The sequence below is a fragment of the Micromys minutus genome (genome assembly GCF_963924665.1).
Source record: "Micromys minutus genome assembly, chromosome: X".
Lineage (NCBI taxonomy): Eukaryota > Metazoa > Chordata > Mammalia > Rodentia > Muridae > Micromys > Micromys minutus.
In genome coordinates, this window is record NC_137970.1 from 14,813,291 (window position 1) to 14,832,604 (window position 19,314).

Here is a 19,314-nt window from a genome sequence, read left to right on the forward strand (position 1 = left end):
CTTTCCATCATCCCTCAGGCATTCTCTCAACAATGGCGTTTGTAAAAGAGAACCCCTTTCTAATTTGGAAGAGACCTATGTTTGGGGCGGGGCAGGCAGGCCCTTAGGTTGAATTCTAGTCTTTCAGTGACTGCGATACTCTTGAGTATAAACTAATGACCATAACACATTGAGGTTGGGGTGGGGGAAGGGTGTCCTGATTTCAGGTAACAGGGTGCATGTCTGAGAGTTAGTCACTACAGTGGCCAGGAGGGATTATTAATTCATTGCTCAGGAAGACAAATCAAAACGTCAACCTTCGTACCCAAAATTATACTTAAAGACTACCCACCCTTAACTTGCCCAGTTCTGAGCAAAAATGTGTGCTTTCCCCAGTCTTCCCCTAAAGCTGATTTGGCCTCTCTTCTCAGAACCAGAAAACTGAGGTCCAGCACTGAGGCCGAAAACTTCCCTGGAATTACTCAGCACAGGATACTGGCTGCCTAGGCTCTAAGCAGATTGATGACAGTCACTGGTGTTCACCAGGTCCATCACTAGGCCCTGTGCCCACTCAGTCTGTACCACCACTGCCCACTACGCTATCCTTTATAACCAAACTCTGGAAACCCACCGCATACTCCCCAGCCCAGTTGACTACAGTACTTGACCTGATCCAATCAGGAACACCTTTCTATTTTTATTCGTCCCACTTACTGTGAACATTTACACCAGATTGTGGGGGTAATTAAGTCTTAATACCCCAGATCCTGCACGTTAAATAAGGTAGAGCAGAGGTTCTCAACCTTCCTTATGCTGGGACCCTTTAATACAGTTCCTCGTGGTGTGCTGACGCCCCTAACCTATAACAGTATTTCCGTTGCTACTTCATAACTGTATTTTTGCTGCTGTTATGAACTGCAGTGTAAATATCTGTTTTCTGATGTTCTCAGGAGACCCCTGTGAAAGGGTCGTTCGGCCCCAAAGGGGTGCAGAAACACTGCTCTAGATGCAAAGGGAAAACTTACTAAAATTCAGAGCACTCTGAATTCAGGAAACATACTTGGCCTCGAGAACTTCGGGTTTAAACAGGGCCTCAGCCACTTTTTTTTTTTTTCAGCTAAGGAAACCAAGTGACTTTATTACTTCTTGGTGTTTTGGCTAATCGAGTAGCTCCCCTTCCAAAGCCAGATTACCTCGGTAGCTCTTTTGCATTAGGGGGAAAAAAAAAGTGAAGGGTCTACATATTCTTGCTCCTGGTACCTGGAGTTTCCAAGCACCTTGAAGATAAGGCTGTGTGCGGGACCCGTATCGTCTTCTGCCGCGGGGCAAAGGGGGCTTCCGGGGCGGCCTCCACCTGGCCCGGCCCCCTCCGGCCCCGCCTGCTTTGCTAGGCGCGGTGATTCATTCCCTCCTTTGCCTGGGGGCCCCCTTCCCGGCCAGACGGCGGGACAGACGGCTGGTTGTGCAGCGACCTCGAACCCGTGAGCCAGAAAACACAGCTTCTGCGTCCCAGGGACTCCAACACACACCATGGCGGACTCTGAGCGTCTCTCGGCCCCCGGCTGCTGGTTAGCCTGCACCAGCTTCTCGCGCACCAAAAAGGGAATTCTCCTGTTTGCTGAGATTGTGAGTGTTCCCGGGGCCGGAGGGTGGGCAGAGGCCGGGTGTGCAGACTGGGCCACGCGGCACGGGACTGTTTCGGTTGAGGCAGGCACGTGGCCCAGCTGCTTGCTGCTTGGCAGTGGGGTGCAGGTAGGTGAGTTCGTGGACGAGGGTCGAAGCCAGCCGAGGTGCTGGGCGTTCGGTGGGGCGTGGGCGAAGTATTGGAGAGCTGATGGTGCACGGGTGAGGCGAGTTATCGATAACTGATGTTGGGGGTTGTGGGTGTGTGGGCGCGTGTGTGGGCGTAGACTCACAGTGGTCGGAGTGAAGGGGTCCTGGGGAGTGGGAGCCTCTCGTGGCAGGGCGTGGCCGGCCTGGGCACTAGCGGGCGGGCTGGCAGTGCGCCCAAAGGCGGGGCCTATTGGGGTGGGGTAGAGTTAGTCCCCTTTAGGGTAGGGCGTTCCACACTTCGCCAGTTCTTCCGTGCCCATTTGGGACTGGATGGGAGGTCCTTAGCTCTTTGTATGGTTACAGGGAACCTTGGTTTTCCATCCCCCTCCAAGTGGGCACCGCCTTTGGGTCACTTATAAAAGAGGTGCGGCTCCTTTAACGGAGCCCTGCCCTTCTAGTGTCAGTCTCACCCCTTCCCAAAGGGGTTGCCTGGGGAACCGAACGTCCCTCCCCCTAAAGGCTTGGACGCTGGCGCCACCAGAGCTCACAAAACACCTGGCAGAGCCACTCCCCTCAGGGAAAGGAGAACTGGAGCGCATAATTCTGCTCTTTTCTTCTTACTGGGTGACTCTGGGCAAGCCACATAACCTCTCTGTGACTCACGTTCCTCTTTTGTAAAATAAATGTACCTAGCTCATTAGATTCTTGTGATGATTAAGTGAACTCTGACCTGTAACGCTCTTAGACAATGCTTTGGAGAACAGTGAGCGTGGGAGAGGGGTTTTGCAATTATCGAATGTCATTTTACCCCCTCCTGGTAGTTATTTTCGGGAAAAGATTTTTTTCTTTCTTTCTTCCCCAACCTCCCCAACTGTCTCTGCTGAGTGGATGGAACCTAGGGCCTTGCACATGTTAGGCAAATCAAATGTTCAACCACTGAACTCCATTTCCAGTCTCAGAAAGTAATTCCCACTCCCCCATGGATATTTAAGTTTGAGATCCCTCTTTTCTAATTTAAACCATTGCTTTGAACCCATGGCTGATTAGGGTCCATTGTTTCTTCTCTCAGATACTGTGCCTGGTGATTTTGATTTGCTTCAGCGCGTCTACATCCGCCTACTCCTCCCTGTCGGTGATTGAGATGATCTTTGCTGCTGTCTTATTTGTCTTCTACATGTGTGACCTGCACTCCAAGTTATCGTTCATCAATTGGCCTTGGACTGTGAGAAAGGGGCCAGCAGTGTCCAGGCTGGGCAGGGGTTGGGAAATTGGAATGGTCTGCAACTCTGGGTGCTGAGATCACCTCCTTTTCTGTCTACTTCACAGGACTTCTTCAGATCCCTTGTAGCGGCCATCCTGTACCTGATCACCTCCATCATTGTCCTTGTAGACGGAAGAGGCAGTTCCAAAATCGTCGCTGGGGTAAGGGCCCAAGAAATAGATCCAGAGCACAGTGAGAAGGATTTGAGGATCTAGGGGCTTCTGCAGGAGTGTGTGAGCCACACCAGGCCAAAGTTGCTCTCTGGGCTTACAGCAAAGTCTGGCCCCAGCAATGAGTTTTATCTACCAAGATCATTTGGTGTAAAATCACTGTCCCTTGTCAGACACGGATCTTGTGATAGTCAAAGGCAGCTCCTTTGTTAACACGTTAGGCTACCATCTGCTAGAACTTTGTCTCCAATTGTAGTAAGAAGCCAAGCCCTCTGCATATGAGGCGTTGGGGGTGGATGTCCTGTGCTGAGAGGAACTGGGGAGATGGTGAGGTAGAAGGATTTAGACTTCTGACCGGTCTCTGAGGTTCCCTGGCTTCCTAGCATGAGGCTGGAGTCACTAACCTACATGGGTCCCTCCTGGAGGTAGATACAAAGACATGGAGACTGAGTAGGAATGCCCTCTGATCCAGTCTCGTCACTCCTATCTTTCCAGGTACTGGGCTTACTTGCTACATTGCTCTTTGGGTATGATGCATACATCACCTTCCCTCTGAAGCAGCAAAGACATACAGCAGCCCCCACTGGTAAGAGGGTGTGGGTGTGTACGCTTGTGTGCTCCCCGAGAGCAGAAAAAAATAAAAAGAAAAAAGGGGCTGGGCAGTGGTGGCACATGCCTTTAATCTCAGCACTCTGGAGGCAGAGGAAGGCAGATCTCTGAGTTCAAGGCCAGCTTGGTCTATATAGTAAGTTCCAGGACAGCCAGAGGTACACAGTGAGACCCAATCTCAAAAAAAAAAAAAAAAAAAAAAAAAAGGAAAAGGGCCTCCTAGGGGAAAATATGACTGGCAACTGTGTCCTTATTGATTCTTTTTTATTTATTTACTATATATGAGTATACTGTGGCTGCCTTCAGTCAGGAGAGGGCATCGGATCCCATTACAGATGGTTGTGAGCCACCATGTGGTTGCTGGGAATTGAACTCAGTACCTCTGTAAGAGCAATCAGTGCTCTTAACCACTGAGCCATCTCTCCAGCCCGTCTTTATTGATTCTTAAATGTGTCATGAAATGTCATAAGGGTGTCAGCATTCCTGTCTGTATAAATGGGTATCTAGATTAATCAGTACGTTTTTTTTTTCTTCCCCATGCAGACCCCACAGATGGCCCGTGATCGTCTTTTCAGCTGTCTCTGCTACCTGTCAATAGCTCCTCCATCAAAAACTTCCTCCTGTTGGTCGGTGGTGGTGCAAGCCTTTAATCCAAGCACTCAGGAGGCAGAGGCAGGTGGATCTCTGTTAGTTTGAGGCCAGGACTACACAGTGAGATCCTGTCTCCAAACCAATATCTCCTGGTTTCCACAACTCTTCAGCCAATTCTCTGACCCCACTGAAAGTGTTTGTGGTACAAGAGATTGAATCCAGAGCCGTGTGCATACTAGGCAAGCACTCTCTGCTGAGATATATCCCTGTTAAAGTGCCTTCGTTGGGAGTTTTGTCTTCCATCCTGCCAATCAACCCACCTGGGTGTGGTCACCTTTATGGGTGTGCCTAGATTCTCCATTGCCTTGCAGTACCAGCAGCCGGATGTGAGTTCTGCTTGAACCATATCCTGACATAAGCTGCAAAATGAGTGGCCCACTACAAATAACCTTTTTCTCTGTGTGGGGTGAGCTGTGAAGGGCTAAATAAACAATAAAAGTATTGTTAAGGTCTGTGATGAGTAAGTTACTTTTTTGGGGTCAAATATGTGTTAGTTTCAGGAGGAGGGAAATTGAGGTAAAGTCATCGGAACAAAGAAGCCAGGCGTTTCTTTAACAACTACTACATTGCTTCCCTAATACAAACAGAAGATGGAGTGCAGAAGGGGACTGTGACTTAGGTTAGGACACTCATCATTTACACGGACTTTAGAAAGAGTTCCTTCTAAAGCTGCCTTCCTTCAAGCCACAATGCAGTTCTTGTCCCGGCTCTGGCGAGGCACAGCAGGGTGAGACTCCTGGACAAGTGGCTGGGCTGGGGAGTTAAAGGTTTCAGTTGCAGTGTCCTGGGTGATCCTGGGCCTGCACAGGTGAGGGGGCAGTGGGATTCGTTCCCCTAGGAAGAAGCCATCATCCTCAGAAGACTCTGAACTGGGGCTGGAGGGTGAGCTGGAACATGATCCTGAATCTGAACCTGATCCCAAGTCACAGCGATGATGGCTATGTCTGCCAGCGTGGTGGTGGTGGTGATGGTAGCTTCCTTGGCGACGGTGCCTCTGGCGCCGTCGGCGGCGGTGGTGGCAGCTAGGGGCCTTGGGTGGGGGACTTCGCGGTCTGCGGCGCTGGGCTGGAGGTGCACTAAGGGTCCTTCGCGGACCTCCTTCAGATACCAGAGGGTCTCGGAAGCTGACACGAGGCGTACTCTGGCGACCAAAGGTGTTATCATCTGGGTGCAGGGCAGGATGGCCAGGGGATTCTGTGGGTGGCTCAGGAGCACTGCGGAGCCCCAATTCAGGCATAGAGTGGCGGTAGGGGGCCCCTCTCAGAAAGTGGGAGGATTCTTCAGGGCCTGCAGCTAGAAAACGAAAGATGGAAGAAGGAAGACACTGGCTATGTGCTTGTTCTGTCTGGCCCTTACCCGAGGAAAGATATACCTTCTTCCCTCTACTGGGACTGGGAAGTGGAACAGGGGGTCAGACATTGGGTATCCCAACGTTTGACTCTAGCTTCAGGCTTTGGGTGGAGAGAAGGGCAGGGGGGGAATTAAGCATGAGGTTTGCTATACGGACTGTGGCCAGAAGGGGGCATTATCAAGGGCTGGAGTAGATTTGGGTTGAGATAGAATGGAGGGGAAGCCTGGGTGTAGTGGGTAGAGCGGTGACCAGTTGTCTGAAGTGAGGGGCTTACGATGGGACGTGTTGAGGTAAAGGCTCTGTGCAGGCGAAGTGTGGAGTCAGGGCAAGAGACTAGTTCTGACATGGAGAAAGATGGGCCCAGCTATCTGGGGAAACAGGATGTTACAGGACAAGGCTGGGCAGCCCAGGGAAGACATGGTGGAGGTGGGACTCACCAGGCTCTGCCTTGGTACAGGTGCCTTTGCTGGCTGTCTCTGATGTCCCCTCGGTAGCCGAGAAAGAAGCTGTGGAAGCTGTGAGCGGTGTGGTGACCGTGCCGGCGCTCCAGCTCCGCCGGCCCGGCCCTGGAGCGGTGGTCTCCGACCCAAGGCTGCAGGCTCGGGAGCAGAAGATTAGGCCTCGGCGTGGCAGGAAAGGGCGGCCCAGCAGAGCTCGACCGCAACGGCTACAGCAGAAGCAGCGATCTGAAGCGTGCCAGTGTTGGCCCTCATAAGCCATCTGGCCCTGGTCCAGGCCTGTGAGGACCAACACAGGTGGGAAAACTGAGGCAGCACTCATAGGCTACCCTACCTAAGCGGGCTCTTTCTTAGGAAGAGGTGGGAGATTTGAAGTAGGGTACCCCGACTTTCCTCCCCAGTCCCAGAAGGGGCTCTTTCTGTGAAGAAAGCAGATGATGTGAGTTCTTCCTTAGCTCTCGGAGAGGAACTGACCGGCAATGAATGGTACCTTTTCTTTCCTAGGATGATCATTTAAAGAACATAGATGGGCACTGAGCTCTAATGACCACAAGCTTTACGTAGAAGGCAAATAAGTGAAAGGCGGGACCCGAAAAGAGGCATGGCTGGTGTGGGCGGGACTTAGGTACGAGCCGGATTTGGTGGGAAAGAAGCCAGTTTAAGAAGGTAGGATGTCAAAAAAGGTAGGCTGTGCTAGAAAGCAGGACTTAAGGTAGGATAAGGGAGGAAGGTGAAAGGAAAAGAATGTAGCTCTGGATGGTAAAGCCTTCACCTTAGCGTGCTGGAATCAGGGTGCTCTGAAGGTGCATTTAGGTGTGTCGTGGGGGAGGGGTGGCTGATGTGTTGGTGGAATTTAGAAAGCATGACATATAAGCTGGAGAGAATAGATCAGTGGTAAAAAAAAAATCTGTTGGCCATGATGGAAGACGGGCCGTAAGTTCCTCTCCAGCAGCAAAGGAAAGGGGCGAGGAGGAGGAGCTATGGGGGAGGAGGGAGAGAAGCGAGTGGGGCCCTGGCCTAGCTGTTCATATGTCCGTCCGTCTGTCCTGTCCCAGCACGTTCTCACCCACCGATGTGTTCCCCACAGCTATCACAGTACTCCGCGTGGCGGGCCTCATAGCAGGCGCAGCAATGGGGGCGGCTCTGACGCATGACATAGCGCTGCCCTCCTAATGAGGCTTCGCACTCGAAACAGCAGAAGTGACCCATGTGCCAGTGTCGGCCCTCCGCCTCCGTACATTCAGGGGAGAAGATGATCTGCAGGGCACAGATCAGCCAGGGCTGTCAGAAGAGTTCGCTTCTGGCTTGGTCCACCCGCCTCCATTCCCACCTCTGGCCAGGGAGGCACAAACCTCATCACATGCTTGGCAGCGAGGGCGCAGGCATTCGGCATGGTGGCGCCCACAGTAGACCTTGCCAGCATGGTAGAAGTAGATGAGGTCAACCAGCAGCTCCTGGCACGTGGTACACACAAAGCACTGCGGGTGCCAACAGGCACCAAGGCCTGCTCGACTGGCAAAGACTGCAATGTCCCCACCTCCGATCTGCTTTCCACACTGCCGAATGACAGACACCATCACAGTCACCAAGATAGCAAGATGGATGGGGTCAGCCAAGCGTGTGAGAACTTGCCTTCTCCCATGGTGAAGCTTTGTATATTTCTTTTTTAGGACAGGACCTCATGTAGCCCAGGCTGGTTCTGAATGTAATCCACAGCTACAGGTGCCCTTGAACTCCTGATTCTCAAGTAACTAGCATCACTTATGGGATGAATCTGAGATAGTTCCCACTCACAAGGAGGAGGGCAGCACACAACAGACTGACTCTGCTTGTGGGAAAACCACAAAGACAAGCTTTAATGATCATGGGTGGCCTTACAGGCAAACCTTCTAGGTGACTGAGGCAAATATTAAGCTGTAGAGATAGTCTCCGCCCCTCAGAGGTCTCAGCCAAGGGATCTCACCAAATAGTCTTAAAGACAGGCCCCTACCCACTACCAGGCAAGGCCTTGGAGACAAATCCCACCAACTGTGGAGGGTTCTACCTCAGGATTCAGACTCTGCCACTATGCGTCACTTTATTAATAATATTATTTGCTATTAGTTTGCATGGCTGGGGACGGGCTTGTGAGTAAGCTCTTTTGTTTGTTTTGAAACACGGTCTTACTATGAAGCCTGGGATGCCCTTGAACTTAACAATCCTTCTGCCCCAGCTTCTCACATTGTTGAGATTATCCGTGTGAGCCACTAGGCCCAGCTATGTGGATCACATCTTAAGAACAAATCCTGATCACAAGAAGAGTAAAAGGGACAGTCCCTGCTCCATGCCGTCTGCATGGGGGAGAGGAAACTACAGAAATACCCATCAAGGCCTTAGAGACAAGTTAGATCCAATAGCGGTCCTCTAAGGGACACATTATATTCACCAGAGGGCTCTAGTGACACCCCAATGGGTGTTAAGTGGTAGACCTCAGGGCCGTCACTTGCTGAGACCCTCCATAGCTCACCTCCTCGCAGATGGCCCCGGTAATGGTCACTGGGAAGATTCGAACCGTGGCCCGTCCCAGATTCTCCCGCTTCCTCTGCTGGCTGAAGGCTCGCAACTCTTTCTTCTCCTCTTCTTCCAGGGCCGTGCAGTACTGTGCCTGGGGAGAGGAGTCTTCTGGACTATATGTGTTCACAGAGTTTACCTCTACACCATTGTCTATATGGTGCTTCCCACTGGCCGTCCCCATCCCTTGCCTCTTCTCTCAAGACTCAGCTAAGTTTGGTCAAGAAACATTCCCTTTTGGCTCCTGCTTCTCTAGGCCTTTCACTTGAGCTCAGCTCACCGTTCCTTAGCTGACCCCACCCATTTCTTGCCAGTTGCCCTGAATTAGTCCAGGCTGTACCCCGCTCCTGGCATGCCCATCCAGCCTTCTCCCCTCTTCACCTCACTGTCGTGTGGGGGTAGCTGGTGGAGCAGCTGCTTTATCCTGTATTTCTCGCCTGGACTGTTGACATAGGGGACCTTGTCTTCTGGAAGGCAGCTGAAGAACTGGTAAACCTGGGAGGATGGGAAAGGGTGAGAGAAAACAATTACAGTTAGGGATGAACTAGGATACAGGGAGGTCACGGGCCCCTTGTTCTATGGGACAATTAAAGTCATCTGAAGGGTCCTTCTCCGGATGACAGTGTCTTTCCCGAAACTTCTAAATGGTTGAAAGATCCCACAGGGTAAACCCTGCTCTCTTCCCTTTATAGCAAAACTTCACAAAAGTTGAATATAATTCCTGCCCATTTCACTTCCTCTGCTCCCATTGTATCTTGACCCAACTCAGTCCTCTTTGGTCAAAGCATCCTTAGTCTAGGTCCCAGCTGATTACTCTCACTTCCTGAAAATAGTTTCTTCCTTGAGCCTCCAGAATACCACAAAGCCCTGGCTTCCTTCCTTCCTTCCTCACTGGCTGTTTGTCTCATTCTTTAAACTGCTCCTCAGCTAGTGGACACCTAAATATGGGATGGTTATAGGACTGAGTCCTTGGTCCCCTTGCCTCTGTATATATATATACATATAATATATATGTGTATATATATATATATATATATATATATATATATATATATATATATATATGTATATATACCTTCTTAGAAATTGCATTCATGAGCTGGAGAGATGGTTCAGTGGTAAAGAGCACTGACTGCTCTTCCAAAGGTCCTGAGTTCAATTCCCAGCAACCACATGGTGGCTCACAACCATCTGTAATGGGATCTGATGCCCTCTTCTGATGTGTCTGAAGACGGCTACAGAGTACTCACATTTATAAAATAAATAAATCTTTTAAAAAGAGAACTTGCATTCACTTCGACTATGATGGTTATCTGTTGGCTAAGGTGCCAAAAATGCAGCCCCAAGACCTCTCTGCAAGTATTAGGTAATGCAGTTATGTAACCAGCACCACCAACTCTCATTCAAACTTGTTCTTGGTTGGCTTTTTTTTTTTTAAAAATAACTCCTTCCCTGACCTTTCGTCTTTGAGAGGGGGGGGTGTCTCAATATATAGTTCTTGCTGGTTTGGCCCTTGCTCTCAGGCTGGCCTTGGTCTCCTGATGGCTGAGATTACAGATGTGCGCTACTATGAGGGTTTTCCTGAGCTTCTTTTTTTTCCAACTATGTAGCCCTAGCTGGTGGCCTGGAGCTTGACATATTGACCAAGTTGGCCTTGAACTTATGAAGATCTACCTGGCTCAGCATTTCAAATGCTGGTACTGAAAGGCTATGCAACTGTGCCTGGCTTTCAATTTCTCTCTCTCCCTTTCTTTCTTTTCATTGCCTGGCTTGATTTCTTTTCTTTAAGAATGGGACTTGCTATGTAGTCTAGGTTGCGCTGGGTCACATAATGAGTTCCAGTCCAATCAATGGATACAGAGTCCTGTATCACTCCAAAATTTTCACCCAAACTACAAAGGACAATGTATCCAGAACTGAGGCCGGGAAGTGCAGTTGCTTAGCATGTGCAAAGGCACAGCGCTCTATCTAGTCTTAGCACTGTGTAGATTTCCAGAAACAAGCCTCACTCAGCAGTGATCCTGACCATTGACACAGCTTCCTAGTCACTAGTCCTGATTCCACCCTTGCTACTACAGGCTGTTATAGTAGCCAGATATACTGTTAGATAGGAAGACAAGCTCCTCTTCTCACAGCCCTCTGGAGCCTCTCTCCTCATTCATAGCAAAGTTCTCTCCATGACCCTCTAGTCCCTCTGCCCTTTCCTGCAGACACCCTCACTTTGCCCACCCTGCTTCTGCCTCACTGGTCTCCTCGCGTTTCTTCACACACTTGTGCCAAGCACACCCTGCCTCTGTACCTTGGCATTTCTACTTACTTAGCCTGGACTGTGCCAACCTCGGATCTCTGCTCCCTTCACCTCCTTCAGGGCAGCTCAGATAGGGCTTGCCTGGGCACTCTATTTATAATCCTGGCCTCCTTCCCTCTCCTCCCTCAGCTTTTTTTAAATTCCCTAGACCTTATGCCACCTTATGCACAGCCATGCCTTTCCCCCCGAGAGTTCCACACTGGAGGGTTTAACTCACCAAAGAAAAATTTTAAAGATCCATATGAACTGAACGCCTCTACACACAGATTTTTTTTTTTTTTCTGAGACAGGGTTTCTCTGTCTAGTCCTGACTGTCTTGGAACTAACTCACTCTGTAGACCAGGCTGACATCAAACTCACAGAGATCCTTTTTGCCTCTGCCTCCCAAGTGCCAGGATTAAAGGCACGCGCCACACTGCTCAGCAACATGCAGATTTTTCTTGCGATTATTGTTTTTTTTTTTTTTAAGATAGGGTTTTACTATTACCCCTGGCTGACCTGGCATTATACATATATATCATACAGCCTTGATTTTGTGGTAATCTTCCTGCTTCAACCTTCACAGGCTGGGATTACCGCCATGTATTACCACACCCAGGTATTTTTCTTCCTTAACACAGTCTTTTTTTTTTTTTTTTTTTTCTTGGCTATGGTCTTGAGTCCAAGGCCTTGTAAATATTAGGCATGTTCTTCACAGCAGAGCTACAAATCCCAACCAAGAAACAATACAACTGCTTATCTGTAATTTACAGTGTACCACAGTTTATAATCTAGAGAAGATTTAAAGTGTATGGGAAGATATTTAGGTCATATACAAAAATAGTATGCCATTTTTCAAAGGTGTAGGTAATATACAAACACTATGCTGTTTTATATAAGAGACTTGAGCATTTTTGGATGTTGATATTTCCATGTAGGAATATAAGTGCCAACATGTGTGTGCATGATTTGGTGCTGGAGTTCAAACCCAGGGTCATATGCATGCTAGGGCAAATGCTCTATGCCTGCCTGAACCGTACCCCCAGCCCTTGTTTTATGGTTTCTTTAACTGTCCTCAGTGCCTAGAAGTGTGCAACAAATAGTGAATGCTCAGTAACAATTGAGTGCATAATTCATAACACATAATGGTGACGCAGTGAATGGCGTGCTGAGATAAAGTCTGGAGAAAGGATAGAATAGCAATGGGGCTGGAGAGAGAGCTAAAAGTGCTCTCCTGCTCATCCAGAGAATAGGAGCTCAGTTTTCCAGCACACACGTGACAGCTGACAACCTCTATAACTCTACTTCCAATGGATCTGATACCCTCTTCTGGTCTCTTCAGGCACCTGTACATATCCGGTTCGAGTGCGCGCGCGCGTACACACACACACACATACACACACACACACACACACACATACTCACATGCACCTTCAAAAACAAAATGGGATGAGAAGTGGACAAGACCCAGAGGAACTGGCCCAGTGATCACTCAGAACAGAGAGACAGTGGTAGGTGGATCACACTCCAGCATTACTCCAGATATAGGCTTGCACTCAAATGGATATGTGACTGCATATGTGTGCGCCCATTGGAGAATGAGGGTGGCAAGCCAGCCTTTGTTCACCTGCTCCGGCTTAAGGCCAGGGGGTACCCAGGCATACTCCTCTGAGGCACAGCCTGAATCGTCATCGGAAATGGAGTGGCGCTGGAAGTCTGAGATGAGCCGGCACATGATGCGTTCTAGGTCCACAGGCACAGTGTGCACAGCATGCTCCTCCCGCGGGCATTTGCAGTGCTGGCAGATCTTTCTGTGAGAACCAGGATAGGAGTCAGTCACTAAGGAGTGGTCCACCCAGGCCACTCCAGGCAGCCCAGGTCCAACTGAAGGGTATGTAGATTAACACCAAAGGACTCAGAGCTGGGATCCAGCTCTGTGCCTGAGGCCAGGGCTGACAGGAGCTGAGGCTAAGAGCCAGGGTCTGACTTTGCCTTATGACCAGGCCTTGGGACACTGGCTGTGCCAGGCTCAGCTTCTGCATGATGACTGGACTGGAAAATAGGGGCCTAGAGGACTGGGGGGGTTGGGCTGTGATCCTGGGTACAGGATGTGAAGGGGTGGGGCTTCGGTTTCAGGTCTGGTACTTGGGTCAGATCCTCTGGGCAACAGGCCTGGGTGCGAGAGCGGGGGTGGGGGGGTTGGGGGTTGGAGGGAGGGGTATTCCAGGGCTGAGACTCATATCATAAATAAAGGGATTTCCACAGGCAAATGATTCTGTGCTCTGTGGGGTAATCATCCCTGAAGGCAGGCCTCTAGATTATGTGTAGGGGGAGTAGGGACACAATTGGGAGTCTGTGGAACTGTGGGCCCTTAGACTTTGGGTGTAATGCTCCAGCATGAGGGAACACTGGGTAAGGGAAAAAAGTTCTGAGCCTAAGAAGGGGCCTATAGACAGGACTAGAAGATCAATCTAGAGATGGAACTTAAACTTGAGAGACGATGTTTTTGGGGTTCAGGGCTGTGGAACTCTCCTGGGAACCGGTCTCCTAGGAATGACTCAGGGGCGGGGGCCCTGGAATGAACTTTGGGGTTCCTTTCCCAACTGAGCTCTCTGTGGGCGGAGTTCAAGCCTTGGGGCGGGTCTCTGACAAAGGCTAGGGTCACTTACCTCCAGCCGTGCAACAGGAAGCCTGGGCACTGTTCCCTGCAGGAATTGCAAGGCTGGCCACGGGCAGGGTCCTCTGTCTCTGGAGGCTGTAGTGGGTGGGGGCAGATGCAAGAAGAAATAAGGTGCGGGAGTAGGGAGGAAGAAGTCAACGCCTGCTGTTCCACTCCCAGGCTCCCAACCGCAGGCTGGGGCCTGTCTTACTGGGGGCAGCGCTGGGCAGGCTGAGACCGCGCCTGGAGCGCGGGGGAGAAGGAAACAATCAAACCAGAGGCAGGGCAGCTGAGACCACTTTCCTGTATGTTGTTCCCTTTCCGTGGAATTCTGTCTGGGCGGGTCTGCCCTCCTTTAGTTCTCAGACAGGTCTATCAGAGAGTCCTTTACCTACCAGAGCAGAGTCCCTAAGCTGTGCATCCCTCCCCCCAAGTCACCCTTCAATATCCAGGGCTCCAGCAGCACTCGAGTCCCACAAGGTAGGCATCTGAGAACCCACCATTTCTCTGAGATCCCTCATGAACTCTGGGCAATGCCCTTCCCTCAGAAGTTCTCCAGCCCCTCCCCCAAATCCTGGCTTTATCTCTCCTACCCGAGAAACTGAGGAATATCTTTAGGACCACAGGTCATCTCTGTTTCATTCAGAAAGCCCTAGCCCAAGAAATCTTTGCCTTTACCCTTCATATTTTAAGAATACTCTCTTCTTTGGTCCAGATTCCACTTTTCTTGGTTAAAGATAGTTCAGAGGAAAAGAGAAACCATCCTCTCTAGGAAGTCAGCTTCCAGACTCCGACGGGAGCCTGGAAATCTTCTGATCCTAAATCTTAGTTCATTGACTCTTGGTACTCATGGGTGAAAGACCCCCACTCTCATTCTACAGTCCCTCAATGTATGAGGTCCCTTAATCAGAAACTCAGGATGTCCCACTCTTCCTCAACTTCAAATCTCAAAACCCCATTTTTTTTTTTTACCTTTCAGATTAACTCACAGGTAAGGGGCATCCTCAGATTGCAACAGTGATAAAAGTGTGAGATGTGTTAGGGGCTTGAGCCACCTTATCTACACGTTTCTGCATCCAGGGTTATACTTCGGTCCCAGTGCCCAAGTCTGGGAAAACTGGGGAAAGGAATTCCCAGATCCTCCCTTAGGGTGCCTCCCCTCTGTCCCGGTGCCCTGCCCCCCGCCAGGATCTCACTTTACCCCTGACCCCCACCACTGCCCTGAGCCCTGCTCACCGCACGCCCGGAGCGGCGCCTCCGCGACCCACGCGCGAACATGGCGCGCCTAGACAGAGTCAAGCCCGGCTGGGTCAGACGAATGGAGTCGGCTGCCACGGCGCGGCGCGTCGGGCCTGGCAGCTCTGTTCCGTAAACTTGACTCCGAGGTGGGAGGAGCACGCTTTCTAGGGCACGCCCCGCGGCCTGTGTAGTGTCTCAGTCACCCTAGTGTCCCCTATCTAAAGAGGTGAGCGAGTGCCTTGCTGGAAAGCCTGCTGTTGGCGGCCATCCCAGGGCTAGAGCCAGAAGCAGGGTGTCAGAAGGCTGAGCCTTCAGTTTCCCTGGGTGCCACCAGGCCTTTAGAGTTTGAAAGCAGGAAGCAATCAGGTTTGGGTGTGGGGACATGGTGAGAATATTACATTAGAGTGCTGTTTTCAACGAATAGTGGCTTGCAAGCTTTGGGGGACAGGAGTTAAAGTCACCTCTTAGTCCCTTACCAGATTCTCTTTTCTCGGGATGAATGATACAAGGACCGGTCCAACTCCGTCTTCAGCTGGAGCTGGTGTTCTGCTAGACCTGTTCCATTTTTAGTCAGAACTGAGGTATATGTGGAAAAGTCTGAAATCACTGGCAAGCTTCCCCACAGTACCTCTGCCCAAACAAGTAGGTCTTAGAGCCTTCCTTCTTGTTCCCCTATTTTTCTGTCTCCAGGCAGATCTCATCTCCTTTCCTGAGCTCATTTATAGGGTTGGGTCTCTCTTTCCTGCTCCCCACATCTCCCGGCCTTGAGGCTAGAAAGGGGTCAAGCATCTGCAGCTCTAACTCAGAACTCAGGCGCCCGAATTGAGTCTTTAATTAGGCATGAGGCGGCAACGGTCAGACAGGCCTTTCATCTTGGGCGCCCAGGAACTCCTCCTTCTGCCCACCTCAACCCCATTACAACACACAACCTTGTCACTTCTTGACCCTTGTCCAGAGGGAAGCTGGGGGAGAGGGTGTTTATTCATCAGTTAATCAGCCTCTTCTCCCCACCTGGTAGGCCTCTGATTTTCCTGCTGAGGCTGAGGCAAGATATCACAGGACCTGAAGGGTTCAGAAACAAAGGCTCGGGTAAGGTGAGGTCTTGTGGAGTCTCCCTAGTTGGAAAGGCCTTGAGGATTTGAGAAGGCTTCCTTGTGGCCAGGAAGAGAGGGATTTGAAGGCCAGCAATGGAACAGTAAACCTTTCTAACTCAGAATGAGACTCAGAGTACTTTGTGGGTGAAGCTTCAGCAGGATGCTATAGGGGTCTAAGTTTCCTCTAGTCTCCTTTGCTCTTGCCTTCTGTCCCTTCTGCATGCCCCCCTCCCCCAAGGACGCACTGAGAAATCAGAGCCAGGCAGACTAGGTAGTTGAGGAGTTTATTTGTGGGAGGGGAATTTCTCATATTTGCTCTTCCTCGGGGAGGGGGTCTTCAAACAATACCGAAGGGTACAGGAAAGTAGGGAGGGGGGGGTCTGGAGGGAAGAGGGAGGGGCCACAGTCAGACAAAATGGCAACACACGATCACAGGCACTACCAACATCACAGACACAGCAGAGGGTACAGGATTGGGGCTCCAGACCCAGCCTCCAAGTATTCCGGGACAGACAGGAGTGTGGAGGGAGAGGATAGAGAAAGGGGTGAGAAGGTAGGCCAGCCCCACAGACCTGTAGACTCTGTCTTCCGATGATCTAGCTGTCTCTTGAGGGAGTCAGCAAGGGGCATTTCACTCACCCTCCAAACCACAATACTTGGCTCTTCCCAGGTTACCTCAATTCCCAGGGGCCAGGAGTACTCCCTCCTACTTTTCGCAAAACTCACCTCATAGCTCCTAACCATGGCCTCCTGCACCCTCTCAAACTCCACTCAATTGAAAACAGTTTCTTTTCTTCCCCGTTACAGAATGGGCTTCCTCTTCTGAGACTACCACACATTCCTCAACTCTTCATATGCCTGTCTGGAATCCTGTCCAAGACCTCATCTCAAGCTTAGATCATCCCCGAACCCCACTCCTATCCTTGCTCAAGCTCTTTGGAATCAAACTCAAACTCCTGAATGTACCAAGACACACCCCTTCTAGACTTGCTGGATCCAATCCAAACCTGCCCACTCTTGAGCCCACTGTGTGTTTAAGACACACTCCTCCTAGCACCACTCTCTTGGGTCCCTTAAAGCCCCATTCCAGAATGCCATAGGAGTAGGACACCACTTTCCTTTTAGGCTCCACATTCAGTGTGTTTGGAATTCAACTCTCGGCAGAAGTCATCTTCTCTCCACCCATTTCACCCAAGCCTCATCCACCCATCTATTGCTCTACTCTTAGGTCGGATTCCCATTTGAGAGCTTCTGAAGTTCAGGAGATGCTGGAGGAGCCAGAGTTAGGAGGGGCAGAGGGAGAGAAGGAAGGGGGAAAAAGTCACATTGACCCACTCCCTGCAGCCAAGGTCTGGTCCCCTTCCTGTCCCCTTTCTAGAGAGAGCCCCTTTACCTCAAGGGACAGGGCTGGGGAACAGATGGGGGCTGAGGAATGCAAGGTCAAGTTTAGGGAGGAGCCCATTCAGGACTGGGCCTCTAGTGCATGGAGAAGTGGGTGAAGGTAGGGCTCAGACAGATAAATAGATATTTATATATAATATATATATATATATAAACAGCAAAGACAGTTAGGGTCTCCTGGGCTGAGGGGTGGAGACCTAGGATATGGGGATGGGAAGGGGGGCAGGCCTTCTCTTGAGCTCTTGCCCACCCGTGGGGTCTTCGTGGACTTCACTGATCTGTAGAGAGAAAAGACACAGAAAGGAGAAGGTGTCCAGATGAGGGTAGAAGCCCCCGGGAAGGGATTGGGACACTGTGCTTTTTCTTCTGCCTGGAATGTTTTCCTCTCTAACAGGTCTGGAGTCAGCATCATCCTTCTCACTGGGAAGATATTACCAACCGTGCTCAGACTGGGTACCAAAGGCACAGGTAAGGTCCTCCCTCTTAACCAAAAAAGCCCCATTAACCAGTACTGTTCTAGTCACTGCTGAAAATCCATATTGAGCCAAAAAAGTATTCCTACCTTTGTAAGGCTTACATTATATCTGGGGAGGAGATAGGTTTCACACAATGAACATGACATATTAGTAGATTATCTAATATAAGGTGACAATAGGCCAGGCATAGTGGTGCAACACCTTTGATCCCAGCACTCTGGAGGCAGAGGCACATTTGAGGCCAGCCTGATCTACACAGTGAGTTCCAGAACAGTCATAGCTATGTAGAGAGACTCTGTCACCAAAAAAAAAAAAAAAAAAAAAACAAGAACAAAAGATTCTCCAAGTGAGCCTGTAGAGATGATGTTAAGTGTGCTTACTGCATTCCTGGAGGACCAACATTTGACTCACAGAACCCACACGAGGTGGGTTACAAGTATCTGTAAATTTAGCTCCAAGGAATCTGACCTTTCTCCTGAACTTGAATTCACAGGCTCATACTCACATAATTAAGTAAAAGTAGAGTTTTTTTTTTTTTTAAAAAAAAGGTGATGTAAGCATGTAGCATGAATAAGTCTTAGCTAGACCTCCAATCTAGTGTAATACACTCATAAACCATAAATTAGTAAATTACAAATTGTGAGAAGAAAAAACACAGGGTATAATGTGAGTGATAACGAGGGGGGTATTTTAGACAGACAACCAGATATGTAGTTGGTGCTACATGCCTGTGATCCCAAAATCTAGGAGGCAGAGGCAGGAGGAAAACAAGTTTGAGGCCAGCTTGGGTTCCATAATGGGACCCTAACTCAAACAAAAAGCAAAACAGGGAGGTAGAGGCACAATCAGGAATTCAACACCATCCTTGGTGACATAAGGAGCTCTAGGCCACCCTTGGCCACAGGAGATCTTGCCTCAATAATAATAACAACACAGCAACAACAAAGCCAGGTGTGGTGGTGTAGACCTATGAATCCCAGTCATATGGGAGATGGAGACAGGGTATTGCAAATTCAAAGCCTGTCTGGGCTCTAGAAAGAGTTCAAGATAATCTGGGCAATTTAGTAAACTGTCTCAAAATAAAAAATAAAAAGAGGCCTAAATATATAGCCTAGTGGTAGAACACTTGCTTAGTGTATAGGAGTGAGTTGAATTCTCAGTACTTATAAAAACAAAACAACTCCTCTGACAGACATACAAACAAACAACAAAAACCTCATTGAGTGAGTGACCAAAGCAAAGACTAGGTAAAGGTGTGTACGTGTGAAAAGCAAGTGCAAAGGCCCTGCGGTACACCTAGACCCGGCCCAGGCCAGTTTGGCTGAAACAGAGTGCTAGGAGGCAGAGTAACTGTCT

General features: G+C 49.9%; 2 protein-coding genes across 2 annotated transcripts; one reads left to right on the forward strand and one right to left on the reverse strand.

Annotated features, from left to right (window-relative positions):
* The first annotated feature begins 1,208 nt into the window (after positions 1–1,208).
* PLP2 (proteolipid protein 2) lies at positions 1,209–4,895 on the forward strand. Its single transcript, XM_080909588.1, has 5 exons — positions 1,209–1,605; positions 2,822–2,974; positions 3,079–3,174; positions 3,679–3,769; positions 4,336–4,895. The coding sequence occupies exons 1-5, from the start codon at positions 1,510–1,512 to the stop codon at positions 4,353–4,355; spliced, it is 456 nt and encodes a 151-aa protein (XP_080765714.1). The 5' UTR covers positions 1,209–1,509; the 3' UTR covers positions 4,356–4,895.
* Positions 4,896–4,991: 96 nt separating this feature from the next.
* On the reverse strand, positions 4,992–15,026 carry PRICKLE3 (prickle planar cell polarity protein 3; the record flags this gene model as incomplete). The annotated part of the gene is made up of 9 exons (XM_080909587.1): positions 4,992–5,736; positions 6,232–6,531; positions 7,323–7,509; positions 7,605–7,808; positions 8,759–8,896; positions 9,184–9,297; positions 12,717–12,900; positions 13,759–13,844; positions 14,985–15,026. The coding sequence occupies 9 exons, from the start codon at positions 15,024–15,026 to the stop codon at positions 5,123–5,125; spliced, it is 1,869 nt and encodes a 622-aa protein (XP_080765713.1). The 3' UTR covers positions 4,992–5,122.
* Between the last annotated feature and the right edge of the window lie 4,288 nt (positions 15,027–19,314).